At 43.2% G+C, this 27,372-nt stretch overlaps 1 protein-coding gene across 2 annotated transcripts in view; it reads right to left on the bottom strand.

The window, feature by feature from the left end:
* clec19a (C-type lectin domain containing 19A) overlaps nucleotides 1-24,801 on the bottom strand; it is a 66,543-nt gene extending 41,742 nt beyond the window's left edge. For both annotated transcript variants that reach the window (XM_041205784.1, XM_041205785.1), the window contains exons 1-2: nucleotides 24,667-24,801; nucleotides 11,755-11,932 (exon numbers count right to left, since the gene is read on the bottom strand). In XM_041205784.1, coding sequence (XP_041061718.1) covers nucleotides 11,755-11,932; nucleotides 24,667-24,754 — 266 coding nt within the window. In that variant the 5' untranslated portion in view covers nucleotides 24,755-24,801. The remainder of the gene's footprint in view (nucleotides 1-11,754; nucleotides 11,933-24,666) is intronic.
* Between the last annotated feature and the right edge of the window lie 2,571 nt (nucleotides 24,802-27,372).

Below are 27,372 nucleotides of genomic sequence, written 5' to 3'. Positions count from 1 at the left end.
CAGTGCAGGAAAACTGGGCGTTTCAAGACTTTCTGCAAATCCAGCAATTTTAATCAGGGTAGAAGACAAGAAAATATTTACGAAACACATTCCGTCCAAGAAAGTGGAAATCAAGACAAAGGTGAAATTAGAGTTTTGAGGGGAAGTAAATGGTCTTAATCAAGACAACTGGTCAGTTACAGTGCAAGTTAAAGGCTTCAATACCACCTTCAAAATTGATACCAGGGCTGACGTTAACATACCAGCTGATGATCTAGTTTGGCTTCAGCCAATACCCCTTCATCCATCAGACATCAAACGTGAGGTCCAGGGGGCACAACCCTTCCAATCAAAGGCAGGATTATTGCTCCTCTTCATTACAAAGGGTGAGAGATCATTGACTTTCTCTACGTTGTCCACAGTCAATGCACATCCTTACTGAGTGGAGATGTTGGTGTACTTCTAGTAATTCTGAAAAGACCAGATGATGACTAGCATTTTAACAACTCAATGTCACTCATGGAACAATCAACCTTTTATTAGAATCATTAGAACTTCAGCCTACAGCAGCCAAGGAGGTTTATTCAATCAGCAGTGAGTTCCTTTCTATCATAGAGACACCACCCACTAGACCCTGGGCAGAGATTGAGGTTATGAATCTCTCAGTTCTTCATGAAGTTAGGCCAGAGGCAGTGGGTACAGAAGGCACTGTGGTAGGCCGTGACCACTCGAAGACCTGGCTCTTTCCTGAAGGAAGTGATGAGGAAGAAGCCATTGCAGCTCTGAGTGATCTGTTGGAGGATGAGGTCCTAGAGGTTAGTCTGACTTTCCAGTTGATAGACATACCATATGAAGTCTCTGATGCCTTTTTTGAGGAGTCAGCTGTGTTTCTAGTGGCTGAGCAGCATTCAGGTCTTTATTTCACTGAACCTACCAATGTATTACCTAGTCTATCACTGGCTGTCCATGAAGAGTATTCCAGGGAGAAGGCCTTGCCTGATTCCATGTTAGAGTCCACAGAGGATCACAATGCCAAAGAGATGGTAGCACCTATTTGCAGGGATGAGATTCCATTGACATCCATACTCCAGTCCCAGCTGAAAACCTTCTTCCCTCTCGGGCTGTATGTCAGCACAGAAGCTGCAGCACCATCTTCAGCACTTATAAAGCTTTGCAATCCTGCACAGCAAACTTTCTCAGACTTTATTCCTCTACAGGAAATTAGTCTCCATTTTATCATTGAAATCTGTCCCGTTGCAGAAGATGAGGATGTTTTGTCTCCATTTCCTCGGCATTTCTCCCTATTGTCCATTGTGGAGCAGCTTCACACAGAGAGAAGTCTGATTCTCATACTACTGCCTACAGAAAGTAGACATTCCTTCCAAAATGCCATCCAGAAATCATCTCTCATTTCCCTGAAAGGCTTACTGGAAATTTGTTTTCTAACTGCGTCATTTAGACTAATTGACATCTCAGATCTTCAATGCATTTGCTGACATTTTTGATGTAGCAGTGAATGATATGGTTGTCAGAGTCTTCATTGGAGTTGTAGACCATTCATCTTCTAAAGATCTTTGCCTGTGTGCTTCGAGGCAGCAGAGCGCTCCTCAGAGAATCCTGATTTTTTCTTTTCTAGCCCCAGAGAGTTCAAAGTTTGATGCCCTTCAGTGTTCTCTGTTGGATCAGTCTTTTACTGTGAAAGACTCATTACCTTCACAGTTCAGTAGTCCTGAAACCTACACTCTGCTCACCAGCAATGCTGCAAAGTTGCTGTCTCATTCTGCGGATGATGATGTCCTCCAAGGCAAAGGAGAAAGCTCACGTTGCCAAGACATCTTTCCTAAGGGCCAAGAATACTGTGGGAGACTGAATCCCTCCGGACTGTGACTTGGGGAGGGGGAAGAGTAGGAGTTGGAGTTGGGTAGGATCCATAGTTGTAAAAAGGGAGTTATAGAAGTGAAATGTAAATAGTTAAAGATGTAGGGCGGAGTCACCCCAGATTTGCACTAAGTGCAGTAGCGGGTGGGAAAAACGATGTTTTACCCATTGGCCACAATGGTGGCTTCTCACGCTGTATCATCCCAAACCTGCTGCATTATTTATGCATTCCCAGGATACACGCTGTTTCCATGGTGGGTGGGCTCCGATTCACCAGCCACACCATCACCTCACCGCTTCATCACACCAGGCACCACATTTAAAGTACAGCTGCACTCAGTGCTTCCAGCCCACGGCTGCAGCAAAGAAGACCTGGCCCCAAAAGGCAAGGAGACTGCAGCCCACAGTGATGTCCTCTTCCCCAGCTCTGGCCACAGGAGGGGCAGCAACATTACCACTCTGGCCTGGTAGATGATGACAGTGGTGGTCAGTACCAATGCTGCACAGAAGAGGTCAGCCATCCAGTGCAGATAGAGGATGAATAATCTCATCCGTGCAGCCAGGGTAAGGCAACCATCTCATCACTCTAAACTCACACACTCACAAACCCATCACACATTCACTGGCATCTCACTCACTGCCAGCTCAAGGGACATCACCACTCACTCTCTCACACACACACCCTCACATCTCCATCTGGCCTCATCTCCTCTGGAGACTGCCTCCTCAGCCCTCACCATCTTAAGGCCGCTCACACAGATCAACATGTGCCCCCCACACACACCCTGGGATACCCTCCTTCCCCAGTACAGCCCTCACCTTGCAGCCTCTTCCCTTGCCTGAGGCCACTTCTCCCCCTTCCCCTAGCCCTGCAGCTATTGAAAAGCCACCCCCGCCTTACGGCTGGTCTGGTGGGTAGAGACCTGCCTGTGAGTCCCCCTAACAGCGATGTGGTGCTGCCTGTGAAGCCTGGCGCTGCCTGAAGCGAGGTCGGCAAACAAAGTCCCGAGTGCACCCACCAAGTGCTCACCTTATATATATGGGGGGGGGGGCGGGGTGATGAGTCTGGCGGGCTGGCCTTGTAATGATATGCAGAAATATTACAATGAGGCTCCTGATATGCAGATATATTACAATGAGGCTCCTGATATGCAGATATATTACAATGAGGCTCCTGTCGTCTGACGGTGAGAAACGCGGCCCCGCCATTAACTAAGCGGATGATCACAAACTGGTTTCACGATGCGGTGAAACTGATTTTTGGTCTTCTGGCTCACACCACCAAACACGCCCAACGCCAGCGGGCGAAGCAAATCCCGGCCATAGTTTCATATTGTTGTTAAAAAGTAGATAGCATACTTTGGGGGGTGCGGGGGAGGTGCACTATAAAGGGTTAACAGAATGGATATGCTAATGTACGACATGGATGATAATGTAGCACTGACATCAATCAGTCATGTATTAGACTCAAGAGAGACAGAATGTGGAACATGCCTTGTTCAGGAACAACATACACTCTGTAACCTGTTCCGATGTCGTACTAATAAACAAGTGTTAATAAGTACCAGAGTATGACTAATAGTCTGTCCAAGAACCAAGAACCATGCCAAGAGTCCACAGATCAAATAGACCATCCAAAACTGTCGTAATTATAGTTCTGATAAACGTTGGACTATAGCTTTAAGAATAATCCTGTGTTTCAAGATCACATGATCTCTGTAAACCAATGGGTTAGCAGTGCAGGGAACTTAACTTCACTCTGAACAAACTGAAGAACCAGTTGGCAGAGATGATGCAGCAATGTTAAAGATTACAGGAGGAAGCCAACAGATACAAGAAGGAGACAGTAGAGCTGAAGTATCAGATGAGTGAAGCTAAAGGGCTTTGAAAGCATAAGTCATAGAACTTTCCAAGATGTGAGTAGATAAAGTCTTGGGGAGCTCAGTTACCAAACTAAGACAAGTTGAGGTTTCACCTGAGAGAAGTCTGGATGACAGTGAAGTTAAACAAAAGGCCGAGACTAAATTCTGTGGTAGAAAGAAGACACATAGGAAGAGGATGCATAATTATTGATGAAGCATCATCTTCGAACAAGACTAAGCCTGATACTTCCTGATTTGGAGGGGAAGGTGGAGAAAAGTCAAGGGATTTGCATAGTCATGAGCGTCAATTTACTGTTGGAGAAGCAGTATATGTAAGGAATTTCAGTGGAAAACTGAAGTGGTTGCCTGGTAAAATAAGCTCTGTGACTGGATCATTGTTGTACCACGTGGAAGTGGAGATCTGGATCACCCATAAACATGTGGATCATTTAAGAAAAAGGGAGATACCCCAACAAAATGATGTTCCACCTGTAACTATCGCTGAACTTGTGGTTACTGTTGAAGTTGCTCAACCAAGGACAGACATGCCCGACATCTCTGTCAGAGTGGAAGATACTGAACTGCCTGTGCCTAATGAGGTGCCTGATGTTAATGCGGCTACAGAGAATGTGGTTTCTGCCAAAGAATCAGAAGTCATGGAGCTATGATGTTCCCCATGAATCAGGAAGCCACCGGAAAAACTGAACTTGGAATTTCATGACCTGTATAAACTTTGTAATGTCATGAGATAAATATCCTTGTAAATACAAAATGTACAGAAAAATTAAAGGGGGAGGAATGTAGTAATTATAGTTCTGATAAACGTTGGACTGTAGCTTTAAGAATAAGCCTGTGTTGTAAGATCGCATGGTCTGTGTGAACCAATGGGTTAGCAGTGCGGGGTCCATCTGGAGAGAGTTCTAGTTTAGTTATGGAGTTTGATGAACACATGTAGCTGCTGCTGCTGTCTTGTAAATTAAGTTCAATGTTTCCACCAAGAAAAGTTACTTGGAAAATCAACTCTATTATAGCTCCCTAACTAATTTGCTTAATATTTTCAATCTGGCTCCCAAGGTTGCTTGATGCCACTTATAAATATTCAATGGCAAAATAAATCAAGATGGTGGGGACCTGGACTGTCACTGACAAGGCTGTCCTTCTGGAAGAAGGTTCACTGTAGGCCCACAGTCGACATATTCCCCCAAAGTTCTCACAGCACGCCTTCTGTGATGTTTCACTCAATCAGCAAGCAACGTATCATACAAGAGACCATTGGAGAAAATTAAATGGTAGGAAATTAGAGGGAGGTTAGCTAATTGGATTAAAATCTGGTTGCCAGGGAGCACCAGAGAGTAGGAACTAAGTGCAGTTTCTATTCTGGGACAGCTTCTGTTCAGTGTGTGTAATAATGCCAATTTTCCCAAATAATCCTAAACCTGGAAGCATTGTAAATAATCCTGAGGGCACAAGGAAGCTGCAAATGGATGTTGATAAGATGATAGAATAGGCAAAAAAAGTAGCAGATGGGGATGGTACATTTTGGTGAATAAAAGGAATGATTACACTTTGACCGAGGTAGAGCGAGCAGAGGGATTGTGGGGGAGGGGATCAGAGTCATAAAATACTTAAAAAAGGACTTACATTTATATAATACCTAAAGACATCCCAAAGCACTTTAGCCCTCAACAAACAGCTAAAACAGATTACCTCATCACTATCTCAATGCAGTGTGTGCGAGTTTTGCTGTGCACACATTGGCTGACACATGTCCTACATCACAATAACGGTGACATCTCAAAAGTGCATCAGTGGTTGTGAAATGCTCTTGGACATCCTAAAGTCGGACAAGGTTTGATATATGTTTGTATTTATTTTACTCCTCATTGTCATATTCCTCTTTGTGTTGCCTGTGGCCATGCTGGATATTCAGTAAAGGAGGGTTTAAACCAAGAATGGACAAGCAGACCCCATGAGATTAATGAGTGGAATCAGAGTGGAAAGTTGTGGCTCTGTGGTGTTTAACAGATGGAAAAGGTGCATTTGCTCAGTCAGTAATCAAACACCAGTAACATTCCACCAACTACATTACCTCCCGGGACAAGAGCTGAGCTCATCCCTTCAAGCTGCATGGGCTCTAAAGGGGGTACTTAGATATTTAAGGATGGGCACAGTTGACACTTGATCATATTCCAGTTCAGTGTTAATCAAACGGAACCCCTTCCTACTTGTTAAAACCCTAGCCTCCAGGTGATTTAGTGGTTTCATAACTAAAGCCTTGGAATCTCTGGAAGTGAAGCCAGGTTGAAAACATGAAATAAAAACAGAAAATGCTGGAAAAACTCAGCAGGTCTAACAGCATCTGTGGGGGGAGAAACAGAGTTAACGTTTTGAGTCCTTATGCCTCGAAAACTTTTTTTTTCTCTTCATCAGGTTGAAAATATTTTTGACTTGACAATAATTCTGGAAAACCAGCAGCTAGAACTCAGGGTGATCAACCTTGAACAGGTCATGGCACTAGTCAGAGCTGTCACATAAACTGACCACAGGAGTGAGTCTCAGCAATGAGAACACAGGATGAGAGTGTCCTGGATAAAGTGTCAGAAAAATCACCATGAAAAGCTCCAGATCTTCTCTCCCACCCTCTCTTCAGTATCATCCTGGACAGTTTTAATTCCTGTTAAGGTCAAATTGTGAAACATGAGCAGAACAATGAGAGCTGCTGGCTATCCTGGGAGAAGTAATTAACCATGGCAAACAAGACATTCTGTGACTCAATATGGGCAGCAATGAGAGATCTATGATGCTGCCAGACCTGCTGATTTTTTCCAGGTAATTCTGTTTCTATTCTGATGATGTTGGCTGAAGCTGCCTGAAAGAAGCAAGTTGCATTGGACATTCCTTTTGGAGTGAAGGTGAGTGCGGACTGGCTGCAATTCAGGTCGATCTGGCACCTCCGCACATTCCAATGAAGCAGCTCCTCATCCCTGGGGGAAGAAGAGATTTACACAGGAATGCCCAAGTACCAGGTTATTTTGCTTCAATAGCAAGTTTAACGCCTCAAGGGAAAAAAAAAGAAAATTAACCAACAAATCACTGAAAAAAAAGCAATGTGTCAAATTGAATACAAATAAAATTCCAACTAGCCTCAAACTTACTCAGAAACGAGCTGAACACCATGAATAAATACATTATCAAACGCCAAAGAATCAGAAAGCTATTGTAAGAATGGGTTTTGGGAGTGCATTGCATTTCTGGAGTGAAGCAGACAAAATACGATGGAAAATAAATGCAGGTTCAGTTCTCTTTGCCGGGATTTTACAGTCCCACCACGGTGTGTCCACTGCCAATGTGACGAACCATTTCAATCTCCATTCAGTTCGGCGGGACCGGAGGGGGTCGTAAAATCCTGTCCTCAGTTGTTAATGGCTCCCATTGGCATTAATCCTTTAAACGAACTGTGTTGATAGATTTTGCACTTACTGAGCTAATTCAGTTTGGTACAAGGCTTACTGTGGGATTCTAGAATCGCTGACCCATCTCATGATGGGATTTTATGCGATCTGAGCTTTTATCACACAGCTTCGCTTACATTTTTCTCAACTTAAATCTCATCACTGCCTTCAGCATTAAGAGTATACTGCCAGCAAAACCTGCAGACTATGGGATGTTAGCACGAAGCAATATGGCAGCAATTACTTGCAGACTCTTGGCCAGCAGCAGCTTATGTCATGCCAATGCCAAGCTCTCCCTGAATATGACAGAATCATTCATGCTTTGTTGGAGCCTCCAGTTCCCAATGTCATGATGCTGGTGAACAGCTAGAGGACAGGGTGATTGCTATTGAAACGCAGCGATGCCTCCTTAGGGTGAACCCTGGATGAGTAGCAACAATTGGTTGAGCAGTTAGAAAAGCAACAAGAGGCTAAGGAGGCGACAAATGAATCGCTCAAATAGTTGAGCATCATGTCAACTGTAATAAGGCATTCAGTTTGTGCACAGAGATGACACATGAAACAAATCTGCTGTGCAGGATGGAAAGAGAAACTACTGATGAGGGAGGAGAGTTTATTCCAGGCAGGAGGAAAGGGAAATGGGAAGTCTGGAAGCAGCAGTGGGAAAGGGAACCATTCTGTTGAGTGAAGAGGGGGAGGGGATGTTTTTAGGGAACTGGAGTCTCTGGCTCTGCCAGGTTCAAAAAATTATTCATCCACAGGATATGGGTAAACTAGCAAGGTCAGAATTAATCGCCCATCTCTAATTGCCCTTGGTGATGGTGAGCTGCCTTCTTGAAATGTTACAGCCTGTGTGGTGAAGGTTTTCCCACAGTGCTGTTAGATAGGAGGTTTCAGGATTTTGACTTAGGAACAACAACACAGTTCCAAGTCAGGATGGTGTGTGGCTTGGAGGGGAACTTGAAGGTGGTGGTGATCCCAACTATTTTCTGCCTAGTCCTTCTAGGCAGGTAGAGGTTGTGGGTTTGGTATTGGTGCAGTGTTGGTTGATGGTAGGCTTGCTGCGTAAGAAACCTTAGTGAGTTGCTGCAGTACATCTTGTAGATGGTACACACTGCTGCCATATCGTGTCAGTGATGGAGGGACTGAATGTTGAAGGTAGTGTATGTGCTGCCAATCAAGCAGGCTGCTTTAACCTGGAAGGTGTTGAGCTTCTTGAGTGTTGTTGGAGCTGCACTCATACAGGTAAGTGGAGAGTATTCCATCACACTCCTGACTTGTAGATGGTGGACAGGCTTTGGGGAGTCAGGAGGTGAGTTAATTGTTGAAAAATACCCCTGACCTGCTCTTGAAGCTACAGGATTTATATGGCTTGTGAACTTAATTGATAGAGGGTAATTCAGTGATGATAATGCCATTGAAAGTAAAGGAGAGTTGGTTAAATTCTCTCTTGTTGGAGATGGTCATTGCCTGGCACTTGTGCAGCATGAATGTTACTTGCCACTGGTCAGCCCAAGCCTGGATATTGTCCAGTTCTTGCTGCATTTGGACATGGACTGCCTCAGTATCTGAGGAGTCGCGAATGGTGCTGAACATTGTGCAATCATCAGCGAACATCCCCATTTCTAACCTTATGATGGAAGGAAGGTCATTGATAAAGCAGCTGAAGATGGTTGGGTCTAGGACACTACCCTAAGGAACTCCTGCATTGATGTCCTGGAGCTGAGATGATTGACCTCCAACAACCACAACTATCTTCCTTTGTACTAGGTATGACTCCAACCAGCGGAGTGTTCTCCCCTTGATTCCTATTGAATTCTGTTTTGCTTGGGCTCCTTGAGGCCACACTCAGTCAAATGCTACCTTGATGTCAAGGGAAGTTACTTTCACCTCACCTCTTGAGCTCAGCTCTTTAGTCCATGTTTGGGCCAAGGCTGTAATGAGGTCAAGAGCTGAGTGGTCCTGGTGGAACCCAAACTGAGTGTCAGTGAGCAGGTTGATGCTGTGTAAATGCCGCTTGATAGCACCGCCGACCACCCCCCATCACTTTACTGATGATCGAGAGTAGACTGATGAGGTGGTAATTGTCAGGGTTGAACTTGTCCTGCTTTTTGTGGGCAGGACATACCTGGGCAATTATCCGCATTGTCAGGTAGATGCCAGTGTTGCAGCATGGCTAGAGAAACAACCAGTTTTGGAACACAAGTCTATAGCACTCTAGCCAGGATGTTGTCAGGTCCATAGTCTTTGCTGTATTCCATGCCTTCAGCTGTTTCTTATCATTACATTGGAACAAACTGAACTGGTGAAATCTGGCATCTGTGATGGTGGAGGCTTCAGCTGAGATTGACCATTCACTCGACACTTCTGCATGAAGGTGGTTGCGAAAGTTTCAGCCTTGTTTTTTGCACTCATGCTGGGCTCTGAGGTTGAGGATATTAATGGAGCTTCTTACTCTGTTTTTTGTTTAATTGTCCACTGCCATTCATGATTAGACGTGGCAGAACTGTCAAAGTTTGACCTGTTCTGTCGGTTGTGGGGTCGCTTAGCTCTGTCTATAGCATACTGCATACACACTGTCCTGTATTGTAGCTTCACCAGGCTGGCACTACATTTTCAAGTACAACTGGTGCTGCTCCCGGCATGTTCCTCTTCACTCATTATTAAACCCAGTACTCATTGCCTGGCATGAAGGTAATGACAGAGTGAAAGATATACCAGGCCATAACATTACATAATTGATGGAACACAATTCTGCTGCTGAAGGTCCACAGTGTGTCATGGATGCCCAGATTTGAGCTGCCAGATCTGTTCTGATTCTGTTCCATTTAGCACAGCGGTAGTGTACAGACTGTTACCATAGAGCCATGGCTGACACCTGCAGTGTCAGAGGAGCTGGGAGGGATGGTTGATGTAGGATATCATACAGTATATCTTCTGACATTCTGCTCCATCCAGCAGTACCATAATCTCAGACTGAATATCTACAAAGGGGCACACAGCAGGAGTTGCCAGTCATTTGGGTGAAGGGTGCCTACTTTGATTCCCAATAGCAGGTCCCCCATGGCACTCTACCTTCCTACCCCACCTCTTCCCTTCTCCCCCGCCCCCAACCCCACCCCCGACCCCCACCGCCCACAGAGACCACAAATTGCAGTACACTGCGGCAGGGAGTGAGCTGGCGTGCTGGGAGAGGGTGGTGGCGGTCCCTGTCCTATTGAGAAGCCATAAGAACGAGAACCTCAGCCCCATTGTTAACTTGTTAACAGATGTTGTCTGAAACAGGAAAGAGGATTCTCCACCAACAAGGCTAAGCCAGAACTTCTGTGCGGGACTGGAACAACGCTATGAATGTGCTGGTAGGTTTGTTTATTTTTGGCATCTTGTGTTCAGGACTGAAATCACTCGCACATTTGAGTTACAAATTACAAAGTACAAAGTGCCTCAGCTGCAGGCCCTCTGGAAAGTGCTGTTTGTTTTCCTCTGTAGAAGATTTTAATTATGTCAAGCATTAAGTCTCACAGTCAAAGACACACATGAACTCCTACGTATACCGTGACACTGATGTTCACAGATTTGCCTGCTGTTCTTGGACAGGGCTGATGATGATGATGGAGTTTTCTAGTTCAGTTCCTGTAATTAATACATGTTGGAGGGAATCCTCTGTATAAAGTCCATGAATGACATTGGCTCAACAACACACTTTCAGTTTCAGTTTCAGATCTGCAGTATTTTGTTGTTCAGTCTCATGCTGCATATCTGACAAAGCACAAAGTGAACTAATAACTGTAATCTCTCTCATTATCTTTACTTAGAAACTTAGTCCCATTAAATCTTTCTCTACAGAGAACTGGATTTCCAATATGTGTAGGTGGCAACTTTATGAAAACTATTCAACTTAAATTAGAAAATGGCTAGCATCAAAATTTTGCAGTTCGAGTTCAGTACCTAGAATGGTAACATAGCAAACTGAAGCACCATGCTGGGTAACTCTTGAGTTAAACAAAATAAGTGACAACCATTCACTGGTTCATTCCTCAGGGCAATGCCTTGACCAGTCAGCGTCAAGCTGCCTGGTTTAAATTTCAAACAATGCTTGGCAGTTAACCATCAGTCACCATCAACTGGTGCATTCTCCATGGCAACTCCTCCACCAATTAGAGTCCACTTTCAACCAACCAGCATTCTCTTCTCACACAGTATAAATTGTTGTTCCCTTTACATCTGGTATTCTAGCGAATTGTCCTGATGAGTGCAAGTCAAAAAACTTTGACAAAAATGTCTCCTTTTTCAGCAATACTCAAACTCTTGAGTTATTAGAATTTCTTAATTTTTCACAATTTGTCAAATCTTCTGCCACAAATAAACCAATGTGATGACAGCACCTTTGTTTACTTTCTGCCTGCGTTCAATGCATTAAACTAAATTGCCCAACAACATGTAGTACATTAAAAAAGTGGGTGCAACTTGGTAGCTTATTGTAAGCACTATAATTGTATATTCAAATCCTAATTACAACATCTTTGTTAAACATTTGTCACTGTTTAAATATCTAAACACATTAAATGGATGGGTTCTTTTACCTATGAATAGAAGCTAATTTTGCCGATCTGAATCCATTTGAAAATTCGGCACAGTACAAGTCAGCTTCGGCCCATGTCTTGGTCTCAGGAAAGTAACGGAAACAATATCCATTGAATTCGGTCCAAAAGAGGGGGCAGGAATAGGCGGGAATGGCTCCAGTCAGGCGGAGAGGCAGTTCTGTAATAGTATGAAAGATGAATGGAAGTCATAATCAGCAAGTTAATGTACACAGAATAACATTATTTGTCCCCAATAGCAGCACATCCTTTAGATAATATCATCACCGTTATTAGATAATAACACCCCTTTGTCCTTTTGTCTATGACATCTTTGGCAGTCTCTTCTTGGCCTCCACCTATCACTGGCCCCCATTTGAGCTCTACCTGTCCCAGCCCCTCCACCAGCTTATATTTCATCTCATTTCTATATTTCTTTAGTTCTGTTGAAGAGTCATACGGATTCGAAACGTCAACTGTATCCCTCTCTGCAGATGCTGTCAGACCTGCTGAGTTTTTCCAGCTATTTTTGTTTTTGTTCTAGATTTCCAGCATCGCAGTATTTTGCTTTTAACATTCTTTATGACCTTAGTGTCATTTGCTTGACTAGACATTAGTTGCTCCTGTAAGAAGAATAGCATCACAGAGTATTGGTCTGTAGAAAGTGGTTGAACAGTGCCTGTCATCATGATTCCATTAATTAATTACAATAAAAGGATAGATTTTCTGTTTGGGATGCGAACAATATGCCATCCACCTAACTGCTTTTTCATGACCATTCTAAACAGAACTTCAAGGGCGAGTGCTCTTAAATTATTCCACATAAGCTCTGACTTAACAGTGGCTAGTGCCTGGGAGTCAACAAAGCACTTTTTTTTAAGGTTTCCACTAATTACTTAGAAACAAAATACAATGAAAAAATATTTGAAATTAAAATCAATGATTCATCTGTATTAACCTGCCAGGGACTTCACCGGGGATCATCATTCGATCCCTGAACTCAGGTAAGTGAGGACGGGATGGGAGTTACAGGGTGGAGGTGGGGAGGGGGGAGGGGGGGTGCTATGGGTTGAGACAAGGAGTTCAAAGGCAAGGTCAGAGAAGTAGCTTTTAGTTCACCCTTCTTCTCAAGGCCAGGTCCCTCGGTCAGGCACAGAGGGCCTGACAAGGGGCCCCTGGTAGGCTGCTGACAAAGATAAGGTTCACTAGGCTGATTCCTGGAACAAAGGGTTTGTCTTATGAGGAAAGATTGAGCAGGTTGGGCCTATATTCATTGCAATTTAGAAGAATGAGAGGTGATCTTATTGAAACATATAAGTTTCTGAGGGGGGGGGTAAGATTTACAGTGTTGATGCTGAGAGGGTGTTTCCCCTCATGAGGGAATCTAGAAGTATGGGGCACAGTTTCAAAATAGGGACTTCCCAACTGAGATGGCAGTGAGGAGGAAATTCTTCTCTCAGAGGGTCATTAGTGTTTGGAATTCACTTCCACAGAGGGCAGTGGGGGTTGGGTTATTGAATATATTCAAGGCTGAGTTAGACAGGTTTTTGATCGACCAGGGAGTCAAGGGTTATGTAGGGCAGGCAGGAATGTGGAGTTAAGGCCACAATCAGAACAGCCATGGCCTTACTGAATAGCAGAAAAGGCTTGATGGGCTGAATGGCCAACTCCTGCTCTTATTTCTTATGCTCTTATGGTTGCAGGACAGCCTTCAGGAGGCATGGGAAAGCTGTTTACCTCCCATTTAGTCCCTGAATCTCCACCAAATCCCGGTGGTCTCAGGGATAATTGGTGTCAATTGAGTCTAATTGACAACCTGCTGCGAACGAGCCCCTTTCCCATCTCCCACTTAATTGTGGGAGGTTTGCCCACTGCCTGGAGACTCACACACAGCCTTTCCCATGATTAAGTGGCTCAGGTCACCATGTTTCCCACCTGCAATAGATTAAGTTCCACCCTAACACTGGCACCCGTTGGCACAGTGGTAATCCTGGTTCCCTGTAAACACACCAGCATAATAGCAAATGTAGATGTATCAAGTGTAGCAGAGGACAGCTGCTCCTATCAACACTCAAGGGTGCCCTTCCTGGTGAAGTCACCGAAAGTGGCTATCAGGAATAGATGGCGAGAGGTAGCTGGAGGATGAATGATTCCTGCAACTACCATTGCCCTTGGCTACAAACATGGAAGAAGACAGCAACGGTAAACTGCCAAAATACTGTTAGTGTTAGACAAAATCTTCGTATAACTTTAGCCCATTCAATGCTTAGCATACATAGCCACACAGCAGCAAGACACACAGCAGCATTCCAGTTACTTCTGGAACTAGCGTTGCACTGAAATCTTAACAATGCTTCTATCTTAGTGGGGTGGGAGGGATTTAGACATGTTGATTTTCCAATATAACCCTGCCAACGATCATGGATATTCTGTAATGCTCTTTGTTGGTATAATGGGATTTGTAATTTGTTCTCTCTCTCTACCTCAGTTGGACTTGTAATCAGGTAAGTGACCTTCCATTCTCCACTCTCTCCACATTATCAGTTCTGACGAGGTCATGTCTGTGCCAGTGCTTCTGATACTATTTTCCTTTCTCTGCAACTGAGGATTCCCGTCCCCAGGGCCTTGACTGCACCTGTTCCATTTCCCACACATTCTACCCTCTCCCCTTCCCCTCCCTTCCAGAGCCAGGATTAAGGTTCCTTGTCCTCACTTACCACTTCATCAGCCTCCAAATTCAACTGATCGTCTTCTGCTCCCATCTTCACAGGCCACCACCAACACACCTTCCCTTCTCATCCGCTGTCAAAAATCCAAAGGGACTATTCTCTCCATGACGCCTCATTCCATTCCTCAATCACCCCAGTACCCCCTCCACATCCCACAGCACCTTCTGTGCACCATGCCCTTTTATCTCCTCCCTTCCCATCGCCCAGGGCTTACACACTCCACCCAGTAAAATCAGCAATTTACCTTTAAGTCTTTCCATTTATTATGCTGCAGTCATTGTTCACGATGTGGTCTCCTCTACACTGGGTAGACCGAATGCAGACTCGGTGACCAATTTTCAGAACACCTCCGTTCCATCAACAAGCATGGCCCCAAGTTTCTGTCACCTGTCATTTTAATTCTCTGCCCTGCTCCCACACTGACCTCTCTGTTCTTGGCCTTCCACATTGTTCCAATGAAAATCAGTGTAAACTGGAGGAACATAACTGACTGTTGGTAAGGATTCTGCTTTTCCCACTTACACCTTCTCTAGACCCATTACCCATTAGTTCCTGTAACCATCCTCCCGTTTGGTATTTAATCTCTCCTGCCTTCTATCCTAGATTCTATGAGCGCAGACCTTCCTTTTTGTGTTCCACATACCTTCCACACCACCCTACCTGCTGCCTATCTATTCCTCTGCACTTGCTGAATATCTGTTACGCCTCTAACTCTTCCCAGTTCTGATGGAAGGTCATCATTCAACATTAACTCTGTTTCTCTCTCCACAGATGCTGCCTGACCTGCTGAGTTTTTCCAGCATTTCCTGTTTTTTATTTCAGATTTCCAGCATCTGCAGTATTTTGCTCTTGTGAGTAAACAGAACCATCAAACTAAAGGGTGGATTTTATATAAAAATGATAATCTAAAATTTAAGAACATATTGAACTTCAACTTTTCTTCAAAAGAACACATTCAGGCAGAAAAATGTTAATAAAAGACGAGGATGATAGATGGCTCAAGATGCTAATAAACTGGCACTGAGGTTGTCTTGCAATGGATTACAAATGAAAAGCAAATGATTACACTATCTTGGCAATTGAAAAACACTTAACATCCATTGTATGAGAAATTCTTTGATCTTTTTGGGTGAATGGAGGAGGATGAGAGAGAATATGACAGCTTATCAATTTATATCAAGCTTCGTCTAGCCAAGAAGTTGGCTATATCCGATTTGGGAGACTGAAAAAATACAGACAAAAATATTGGTCACAAGGAAGTGTTATTGTTAAACCCCTGGCTTATGCTGTCATACAAGAAGATACATGGAGTCACATGGAACAGACTCCCAGTGGAACAAATTTCAGAGGTTGCTGACAGGAGTGAGAGATGGATCAAAACCTAACAGGGCATCTATAACAGACCTGAATTTGTAACAGTATGCACATGTGAAATGAGAGAATTTAAACGTTTAAATAGCTTTCATTAAAAATTCCCAGGGACTTCAAGTTGGCTGCCAGTAACCTGAAATCTGGCTAATGAGGGCACATTGCCTTTGTGACATAGGCTAATGAAAGAACGAGCTTGTGTTTCTGGTAAAATGGCATTACAAGTTAATTCCACGCAATTTTTCCTTAGAGTAAAATAGTTCATATTTTTCAAAGGTTCCAGTTTTCCTTTCCAAAACACTTTCTTTTCAACTGGCACATCATTCATTGTAGGATAGGCAGGAAAGCTGCTGCTGGCTGCTGGAGACAGGCTTTCACACCAGCTCAAACTAGACAGCAGTTGTCAGGGTGTGATCTGCTGAGGGTGATTGTCCACAAATAGAGATTTATCTTTGATGGTGTTTACAGTCTGTTACCATATTTGTTCATGTAATTAACCCTGGAATGTACAAACCATTAGCTTGTATTGATAAGGAGCTACCCATTGCCATTGTTGACATGGAACCTGTCTTTTCTCAGAAAGCAAAGTTTTTTGGGGAAAAGTGTAATTTACGGCCACGATCAAGACCTTGCAAGTGTATTTAAGAAGGCAGCTCACCACCACCATCTCAAGGGCAATTAGGGATGGGCAATAAATGCTGGGCCAGCCAGTGAAGCCCACGTCCCATAAAAATGAATTTAAAAGATTGTGATATACACATAGGACAACTGAAGATGAAGAAGTTACTTGTGGCTGAGGCCAATGATTTATGGTTTGCAAGGAAAATGGGCAGAATCCCTGAAATTTAATCCCTCAAATATTAGGAAAAATCCTGAAACCCTGTGTAATAAAAACAAACTTAGTAAAAATGGGCAGAATTATGGCTTCCCCCAAACAGTGATACAAATCCCAGAAACCTACATAATAAAATTGGAATTTAACATACAGCATTAAGTTTGACTTTACAAGTTGGCAAAGTGGATTGTGAGGCTGCATACTGGCAGCATAGGCCTCCATTCGGACATTATAAATCATGTCAAGAAAGTCTTACGTAAATATGGTGTCTTTCACACCATCGTTGCCCATTATGATCACATTTATCCTCCCTAAGACTGACAAGTATTACAGATAAAAAGCACAAGAATGGTCACTTTTAAACAATATATGCTGTAATGGGAATATTGTAATAAGTGAAAAACAGACAACTGAAACTCACCTGGCTCCACTTCACCTGTTAGCAAACTGTTATTATGTCATCAATTCTAATTGTCTGCTAATGACAACAATCTATCTTTTCCATCATCCATGCAGGAGCTGTGTGCTCATTTCATCATTGTGATCCTAAGGCTACATTCTGCAGCCGGGCAGAAATTTCTGGATAAAAGCAAAATACTGCAATTGCTGCAAGAAGAGGGTCTGAGGAAGGGTCATACGGACTCAGAACATTAACTCTGTTTCTCTCTCCACAGATGCACTCAGACCTGCTGCGTTTTTCCAGCATTTTCTGTTTTTATTTTATTTATTAAAGTAATTTCTGGATTTGGTTATAATCTACCACATTTAATACCCCAGAGAGTGGTATAGTTCTGTGCTATTACAGTAAGATAAACCCAATGATCTCAAGTCTGATATAGTCTTCTTAAGTGCACTATTATCTTAACTCAAATTACAGAACAATTAGAGTCTTGATATATATACTCCTGTTTAACCACATGCAATATTTCCTGTACCAATCTCTATAATTAGATATGTCCATGCAATTGTAAAACAAGGTGATGAGATATTTTTCCACAATACCTGACAAGACATTTTCATGGGTCATTATATTATATGAATCAATGGTGAGCAGGGAAAACAGAGGCTTCAATGTTACTGCAGGGGTCAGGACTCTGCACTGGGGCAAAAAAGTGGGTCCTGAGCCCACATGTGCCAGCAGAGGGACCACCTCATCAACCTTACCACAGGCATCCTCCTGTGGGCCTGACACCCAAGCAGAGGGCTGGCAGCTCTGAAGTCCTGGGAGGGGTAAGTAGTGCTGAGGTAGGCAGGAACCCTTGGGGGCTGGGTCAGGTAAGCTTAAAAAAGTTAAAATTCATGTGGCCGAGTGTGGTAGAGCAAGCCCCTCCAGGGGGACTGTTGGTGTCTCATTGGCTGCCTTCCCAGCCCACGGTTCCATCTTTGGATCATCAAGCTTCTGGTTCTGATGCGCCCCATGCTGCTACAGGGCAGTCACCTCCATTTAGCTAACAAACCCCCACATTGGGTGGGTGGGTGGGTGGGTGAGTATCAGTATCGGGGGTGGGGGCACCTGACCTTCAGTAAAATACCAGTGACCCAGGGATCAATGGCTCCTAATTGGGCCTTATATTATGCTAATTGGCTACACAACTCCTTGGAGTGGACGGCAGTCACACATCCAGTCCCACCCCCTGGTCAAATGTCCCGGCAACAGGACCACGTTGGGAAGCTGCAGTTCCCCACAATTTTACCAGGACCCTCCGGCCTCCCAGCTCACTGCCCGGGGGTCAGTAAAATTCTGTCCAAAATGTCTAAAGGTATCTAGTATCGTGGTGTGTTAATGTACTTCACCCTGTGGAGCATGGGTACCTGGATTTAGGCCCAATTCTCCACATATGGAGCTCCTGCCTTCCCAGATAGTGAATGGAGTTGGTTGCCCTCCCTAAGGAAGAAGAGAATACGGGAGTGCAGAGCAACCTACGCCTATTCTGATGCACCACCTTGTCTTGGTTCTAATACAGCATAGGTTCCTCAGTTGAGAGACAATACATAATGCAGGAGATGATAGAAAAATCTCTTATAAAAATACTCTGCACTAACCAGAGCTATTCCTTAAAGGCTATGGGCAGGATTTTCCCCGGGTCTTTGGTTGTCCTCAGCCCGTACTTGCTGTCAGCCAGGCCAGTGTTGCAACTATCCGAGAGGCAGCCTCCTAACTGGTTGGCTCTGAGCTCACTGGTCACATTAAGGATGGTGGGCAGACTCTCAATGCTGCCAGCTCAGTCACAGGGCCAGGTCAGTCCCACTGGTCAAGGTTGGTGCCACTGATGCAGGTCAGTGGAGGCAAGGATGCCTCCGGTGTTGTTGTCCTTGTTGGCCTAAACATCAATACTTAAAAAGCCAGGATATAGACCAGTAGGTGAGGCAATATCCCTAAACTGGACTGGTCTTGGCCAACAGTCTATCGTTAATTCAGCCCCCTCTTTGCCTTGGTGCCCCCTCCCAGCCTGCCAGGGGGGCATTGAGCTGGCAGACTCCACATGCCACAGGGGGTTCCTTCAACACTGGCAAACCTGTGGAGGGGCTGCAAAATCACCCCTAATTGGGGCCTTAACTATACAAATTGGCTACCTGCCTCCATGGAGTGGCCAATCAACTTGTCTTCCACCCCACCCCGAGGAAAGATTCCTGTTGGCAGGAAATCTCCAGGGAGGCATCTCAACATGGCTCCCTACTAATGTTCCAGCCCACCCCACCCCCAACCTCCACCTCCACCTCCAGGCCTGGCAGTACTGAGTTAGGGAATGCAGCCCTATGTTTTTGAGTTATTTTTCATTCATATAGTGCTTTTCCCAACCTAAGAACATGCCAAACACTTCACAGTCAATCATTTGCTTCAGAGTGCAGTCACTGGGGTAACGCAGGGATGTCTCCAGCCAAGCTATTAACAGCAAACATCCCACAAACAGCATGTGACGAATGAACAGATCAGGCCTTTTTTTGTGATGTTGCGCGAGGACTAAATATTGGCCAGGCCACCAGGCAGACACTCTGCCCAACTTTAAATAATGTCAGGCCCGAATCTCCCCTGGAGTGGGAATCACCATCTGATTGTCACTCTGCTCCTTTTTACTTACCCTAATCTGGAGCTGCACATTTCTGGGCTGGATTTTTGACCTGGACCTGATTAAAAACTTGGAGCGTAACTGCTTCCAGAGTCCTTCAGTGTAGCATAGGATCGTCGAGGGAAACTAAGTCACACCCACTTCTTACATCCCTTAGCTGCTGTAAAGCAGTAAGTTTAAAGGTACCAGCCACTTTGACCGGAGGGAAGGTGTGTAATATATGCGGGTAGGATGGGTCAGGGGGTGAGCGGGAGGGAGTCAGGGTGTGGTAGTGGGTGGGGGGGTGGGGACAGTGGGTGGGGTAGTTGAAAGGACAGTCTGGTGGTCGGGGGGGTGATCAGGGGTGGGGACGGTCAGGAGGGTTAGCGGGTGGTTGGGGTGGGAGGGGTGGTAATCCCGGGGTGGGGAGGGTCAGGAGGGTAGTTGGGTGGTCGGGGTTGGGGTTCAGGGTGCTTGTTGGGGGGGGTAGTCGAGTGGTCGGTGGGGGTGTGTACTCAGGGGTGTGGGGGTAGTCGGGGTCGTTGGAAGGGCAGTTGGGTAATGGGGTGTAGTTGGGTAGTCAGGGCATAGTCAGGGGGGTAGGGGTGGTCCTGGGGGTGAGGATAGTCAGGGGGTCAGGGTTTCAGAAGAGTAGTCAGGTGGTCGGGCATGGGGGTGGTTCGGTGGAGTGTAGTTGGGGGTTCAGTGGGGTGGTTGGGAGATCAGTGGTATTGGTACCCAGGGGTTAGAAATAGTTTTATCCTCCTAACTTTTCCTGGGTAACTATTCTGGTAAGAGAGTTGGAACCATCTGAAGAATTCAGCATTAAATCAGAGTTTCAGAATGTTTCAGGTGCACTGGAATTGCCCAACAGGATATTCCCATAAAATTAGTGCGTGGGGACCTCCGAGGGGTTCCCCAGTGCACCTTCTGGGGTATCTCCAGCAAATGACCCTCTGGGGATGGAAGATCTGGGCTCCATGCAGTTTTTTTTGAGTCCACCTGAAAGGACTGAGAGAGCAACAGTGGATGACACTTTTGACAGAGTAGCATTCTCCCAGAACTGCACTGAATGGTCAGTCTGGATTATATGTGCCCAAATCCTGAAGTGGAGATTAAGCTCATGATCATCTGACAGTAGACAATCTGTGGAATTCTTTACCGCAGAAGGCTGTAGAGGCTGGGTCGTTAAGTATATTCAAGACAGAGATAGACAGATTTTTAATCAGTCAAGGAATCAAAGGTTATGGGGAAAAGGCAATAAAGTGGAATTGAGGATTATCAGATCAACCATGATCTCATTGAATGGCGGAGTAGACTCGATGGGCCGAATGGCCTACTTCTGCTCCTACAGTCTTATTGTCTAGTGGTGAGAATGTTACTACTAAACCAAGAATCAGGAATGTTATAACTGAAACTGGGAAACAACTTGCTTTTATTAAACTTAGTTTATTGCTGAATGTATAGATTTATAAATAAGTAATATATTCCTGTGAATTGTAAATGTACATTATGTACATTTGTTTTATGACCATACAAAAGCAAGTTCATTATGTTATTTTCTATATAATTGTGGCAAAGGTTTCTTCCCATCTCTGAAAACATTCTAATCTTTAAATTTCTCTTGCTGCCGTGTGCCCATTAGAATTGGTATTTTTCCTTAGCATTTGTTCTATTTTTCGTTTTAACAAATTGCAAACTTTTAAAAAGTCTTTTTTTTTGAAAAAAGTTTCTCTCCAGAACTTTTGTGAATTTTTTCCTGATGTCTCTGATCTCTGCTGCACTTCACAGACCCATTAGATAGACTCACGAAATGGAAAGTCAATAACTAGAAGGGAAAAGAGGGTTTTCTTTGAGTGTTTTTTCCCATTTATTCTGCTTTGCTCACTGGTCTGCAACTAAAGATAAAGGGACACGGACTGTCAACCTTGTTTGTTTGAGTAAAACTTATTATTCTGGTTTAGTTCACATGGATTATGTGCTCTTCTCATGTGTGATTGATTCATTTTCTGTTTAAGTCATTGTGAAGTTCTTACTAAATAATTGTTCATGAATCCTGCGGCTGTATCATTCAGACTCAGGTAAACTTCCCAGCAGTGGCAATTAAGGAAGAAGTTAGAAATAAAAACTTGTATTCTTGAATAACGCTGTTCAGACCTCAGCATGTCCCACATGGTCTTGCAAACAATTAAACTGAGGTCTAGTCATTAATCCCACTGGATGGAGAAGACTAATTTATCCATATTTTGAGGAACCAATTCAGTGAAATGCTTTGTCTTAAGAAGACTACAGACATATTAGTTATAACTCCGACATTTTCTGTATTTTGACAATGAGGTGTAAAGTATGTATAAAAGCAAATAAAAGACAGGTCACCATTAAGCTTCAGTATAAATGTTAAATTTGAAATAATGTCTTGTCCCCTGCTAGTCAATGCATAACAATCAATGTCAACAAACATCAAAGTATGGGTCATTTGCATATGACTTTGTCACAACTGAAGTGAACCCTGGGGTTACACAGGAGTCGGCAATTCAGTGGCCTTGTAACCTTATGCTGCTATGCAAGTAGGTCATGGATGATCTGTATCTCAACTCCATTTACCCTCCTACACTCCATATTGCTCAATATCCATATTTAACAAAACTGTATTCTTTATGACTTAAATATTTCAATTGGCCCAACTTTTCACAGCCTTTTCAGGAGGTAGTTTTAGATTGACTTTATTTGAAAAAGTGCTTTGTGATATCACTTTTATATGGCTAGGCTCTAACTTTAAACTTATGTGACCTGGTTCTGGATTTCCCTAACAAAGAAAATTATTTCTCTGCATCTATCGGATTAAATTATTTTATGGTTTCAAACACAAAATTTGATCATCTCTCAAATTATTAAATAATGCAAACCTTTGTGGTATTTGTCGTCATAATTTAACCCTTTAAATCCTAGTGGTATTCTGATAAATCTGCACTCTCACCCTCTCCAATGGCAGTATATCCATCTTAAGGTTTGGTGCCCAAAATTGAGCGCAGCTTGTCAAATGGGCTCTACTAAAGCCCTGTACAACTGAAACTTTACTTTCATATTGCAAATCCACTCGAGGTAAAGGCTGACATTCCAGTAACCTCTCTAATTATTTTCTGTATCTGTGCCGTAGCTACAGGGGATCTGTGTTCGTGTACACAAAATCTCTTTGTTTCTCCACAACTCCCAGTCTCTCACCATCTAGCAAAATATTCCAATTTGTATTTCTTAAATCCAAAGCTCTTACGTTTTCCACACTGAATTCCAGCTGCCAAAGTTGTTTTTCCCCTACACAATTAATCAGCCTATGTCCCTTTGTAATGTCTTTGTCCCATCTATAAAACTATCGTGCCTCCTAAGTTAATGTTATCTGCAAATCTGGATATGCAACTTTTTATTTCTTCATTCAAGTTATTTATGTATATGGTGAAAAGCAGAAGGCTCAATACTGATTCTCAGGAACACCAATTCTACCAATCAGAGAATCTTACATTAATTCTGATGCTCTAACTCCTACCTCTCAAATAATTAGTTAGTAACCCATGTCAAAAGGTTATCTTCAATTTTGTGCACTTTCAATTATGCTAATAATCTCTTGTACAGAACTTTATCAAATGCCTTCTGAAAGTGGATGCTGAAGGTCAACATTCATGGACACTCCCCTGGTGACCTCTTCGAAACATTCAACGAGATTAGTCAGGCATGACCTGACTTTCACAAATCCATGTTAACTCTCTTTGATCAGATAATACTTAACAAAGTGCTCAGTCATTCTGTCACTTATAATACATTCAAATAAATCCCCACAATTGATGTAAAACTGATGAGTCAATAGTTCTTTGTTTCTCTTTCCATCCCTTCTTAAATAACGCAGTGGCATATACAATTCTCCAATCCAAACTATACAATTCCTGAATGTAGAACACTTTGCAAAATTTTAACTAACCTCTATGTTTTAACACTCTGGGGTAGAAATAATCAGATCCCGGAGATGTGTGTCTCATAAATCCCATTACTTTCCCCATTAACATTTTCAAACATATTGAATCCACGAAATGTTTCTCCTTGTCATATATTCACATCCTCTTACATCTTGTAAGGATATGTACTTGCTTTACATCATACCAAACACTTCTGTTCAAACTTCCCAGTATTTTTCTGCATGTTCAGACCAGCTTTCTGAGCTCAATTCATTTCCTGTCCTTTTGAAAGAGTTTAACCTGTGCAAAAGGTTTCCCTCTCACAGCAATTCCATATAAAATAATGGAAATTAAGCATAAATGTTAGATTATGTCGTTATATATGCTAATAAAGGGAGTTGATGATTTCCATAGCAGTCAGTGGATCATAGTCTCGCGATAATTTTGATTATGTTATATTCAGACCAATTCAGAAGAGAGCTTTTAAACAGTTTAATTTTTGTTAAAGAAATCATGAAGATGATTCAGGTGATATCCTCCTGAACACAGACTCCGGTGCCTTCCCTGTGCAATAATCAGCAGGAAAGTATTGGACAGTCAAACTGACAACTGGAAGTTCGTAAAGTTTCTAATCGAACCTGGGATGTTGCTGACGAAACGGTGCCAAATTCTAGACGGGATATTATATTAATATTTATAGGGATAAACAGTGAATGCTCTGAGAGATTTTCCAGGCTAAATCTTCATTCACTATTTTAATAAGATAGTAATTTTTTTTTTAAAAGTTACCAGTTGAACAAGCGGAGGTTATTCCTAATCGATCCAACTTTGCCTCAAAATTAACAGCGAAAAAAACATCGTTACGATCTTTATCCAAAACATGATAATAGACTCCCAAAAATCTTATATTGTTATGTACTTAACACATTTATTCAACTGTTCTCTCTTAACTTTATTTTAAGTATGGTTCCAGAAAGTTTTTGTTTCCTTACCTTGGCTAATTTGAATTTGTGTCGGGGGTACTGCTGCTTCCAAAGTCAGCAGGAGAGACAAGGCTGCACACACACTGCAGCTGATCATTGTGTAGCACTCAGACTCAGAGACCAAAGCCAGCGGGCTCCCTCTACTTCATTCACCACAAATCGTTACACCCTGATCTCTGATTCAGCACTCCAACCTCGGCCTGTACCCTCCCCTTTTTGGAAATAAGACACTCTGCTCGGGAGGCTGGTTTTATATCCTAAAAAGGTCTGTTTAAGCCTCCAGAGAGAGAAAAAAAATAACGTTAAGGGTTTGGGTAAGGAAATGCACGCTGTATTCTCTTCATGAAATAGGGAGGTTTATAATGTTGGTTCCCCACCAGAAAACAAACATGTTCTCCCCTGAGAAGGCAGCTCACCATCACCTTCTCAAGGGCAATTAGAAATGGGCAATAAACGCTGGCCCAGCCAGCGACACCCAGACCCCATGAATAAATAAATGAGGGAAAGGTGACGATATTTTGGAGAGCACAGGGAAAGAATCCTTCTTTCAGAGTGCTAGTCAAATGGCTTTCTGTGCTGTCCAATTCATGTAAATAGTCAGTTTACTATATGTATATATTATACAGACAATATAAAATATAGACATTAACCCATTGAGATTAAATGGGTTAACACTCCCACTGAGACACCACGGCAGAGCTTGGTTGCTGGTGACCACCACCATGTCACACTGGCAGCTGTGTTGAGAAAAAACACCATTGTGTTTCGTTGCAGAGAAGGTCTGGAAAGAGACCCAGTGTTTTTGTTGAGGTTCATTCCAAGCAGTTCCGTGATGCAGGACCCTGTGCTCTACGGGCTGTTCCCAGGGACACACGCAGAGACAAACATCAACTGCAGCTGGAGGATCATCAACTCGGTGAAAGACTTGGTCTCCCAAAACTTGCTGGTCTTCCAGAGCAAAGAGTTGTTCACGCTCCAAGGTCCAGGACTGAGGGAAGTACAAAAGCTTGGGGCAACTGCTGCACAGGCTCAAAGGGGAAAGGCCACAGTCAAAGACACAAGAGAGGACACCAAGGGGCTGGAACCTATGAAAAACTCTCAGGCTGGATGCACCAGAGAATGTTTCAAATGCAATGTAAATGTAGATTGCCAATATGACTTGTAATTGTAAATGTAATGAGCACCTCAGAGAGCCACATACTGCATTGAAAGCAATTGACCGCATTGCACTTTATGTAATATTATGTTTGAATTGTGGGGAGATTGTGGCTAGTGGTAATTTAACCCAGAGACCCAGGCTAATGCTCTGGGGACACAGGTTCAAATCCCACCATGGCAGCTGGTGGAACTTGAATTGAAGTTATAATCTGAAATTGAAAAGCTAATCTCAGTAATGATGACCATGAAACTATTGCCAATTGTCGTAAAAACATATCAGGTTCACTAATGTCCTTTAGGGAAGGAAATCTGCTGTCCTGGCCCTACATGTGACTCCAGATCCATAGCAATGTGTTTGACTCTTAACTGCCTAATTTCCCTCTGCAATGGTGTGGCAAACCACTTGGTTCAAGGGCAATTAGGGATGGGCAATAAATGCTGGCCTTGTCAGTGAAGCCCACATCCCATGAACAAATAAAAAAAATTAACTTTACCAACTATATGAATAAAGTGTATTTTTTGAAAGACAGACCTTTGTTGAAGTATGTTGTTGATGTACATGGACTCTCAAGGGCATTTGACACAGTGTCGTACAACAGACTTGTGAGAAAAGTTATAGCTCATGGAATAACAAGGACAGTAGCAACATGGATACAAAATTGTGTGAGTGACAGGAAACATCGAGTGGTGGTTAATGGATGTTTTTGAGGCTGGAGGAAGGTTTGTAGTGGAGTTTCCCAGGGGTCAGTGTTGGGACCATTGCTTTTCCTGATATATATTAATGTACATTAATGACCTAAGCCTTGGTGTACAGTGCACAATTTCAAAATTTTTGGACAATACTAAATTTGGAAGTAATGTGAGGAGGATAATGTAGAACTTCAAAAGGACATAGACAGGTTGGTGGAGTGGATGAACAAGTGGCAGTTGAAATTTAATGTAGCAAAGTGTGAAATGATTAATTTTGGTAGGAAGAACACAGAAAGACAATTTCAAATAAATGGTACAAGTCTAAAGGGGGTGCAGGAGCAGAGCGACCTGGGTGTATATGTGTATAAAACAGGACAACTTGAGAGAGTTGTTAATAAAATATACAGTATCCTGGGCTTTATAAATAGGGGCATAGAGTATAGGAGCAAGGAGGTTATGTTAAATCTGTATAATTTACAGATTTATAATCTATATAATTATATACAGATTATATAATTATCTGTAAATAATTATTTATTTAAAATAATTATATTTTATTTTATAAAAAGCATTTTCAGCCTCAATTGGAGGATTGTGTCCAGTTCTGGGCGCCACACTTTAGGAAGGATGTGAAGACATTAGAGAGAGTGCAGAAAAGATTCACGAGAATGGTTCCAGGGATGAGCAACTCCAGTTATGTAGATAGATTGGAGAAGTTAGGACTGTTCTCGCCGGAGAAGAGAAGGTCGAGAGGAGGTTTGATAGAGGTGTTCAAAATCATGAGGGGACTGGACAGAGTAAATGGGGAGAACATGCAGGCACAATGGGATGAATGGTTTCCTTTTGCGCTGTGACAATTCCATGACT

The sequence above is a fragment of the Carcharodon carcharias genome, chromosome 15 (genome assembly GCF_017639515.1).
Source record: "Carcharodon carcharias isolate sCarCar2 chromosome 15, sCarCar2.pri, whole genome shotgun sequence".
Classification (NCBI taxonomy): domain Eukaryota; kingdom Metazoa; phylum Chordata; class Chondrichthyes; order Lamniformes; family Lamnidae; genus Carcharodon; species Carcharodon carcharias.
Note: the sequence above shows the minus strand (reverse complement) of the source record. Positions and strands in the feature narration are given on the sequence as shown.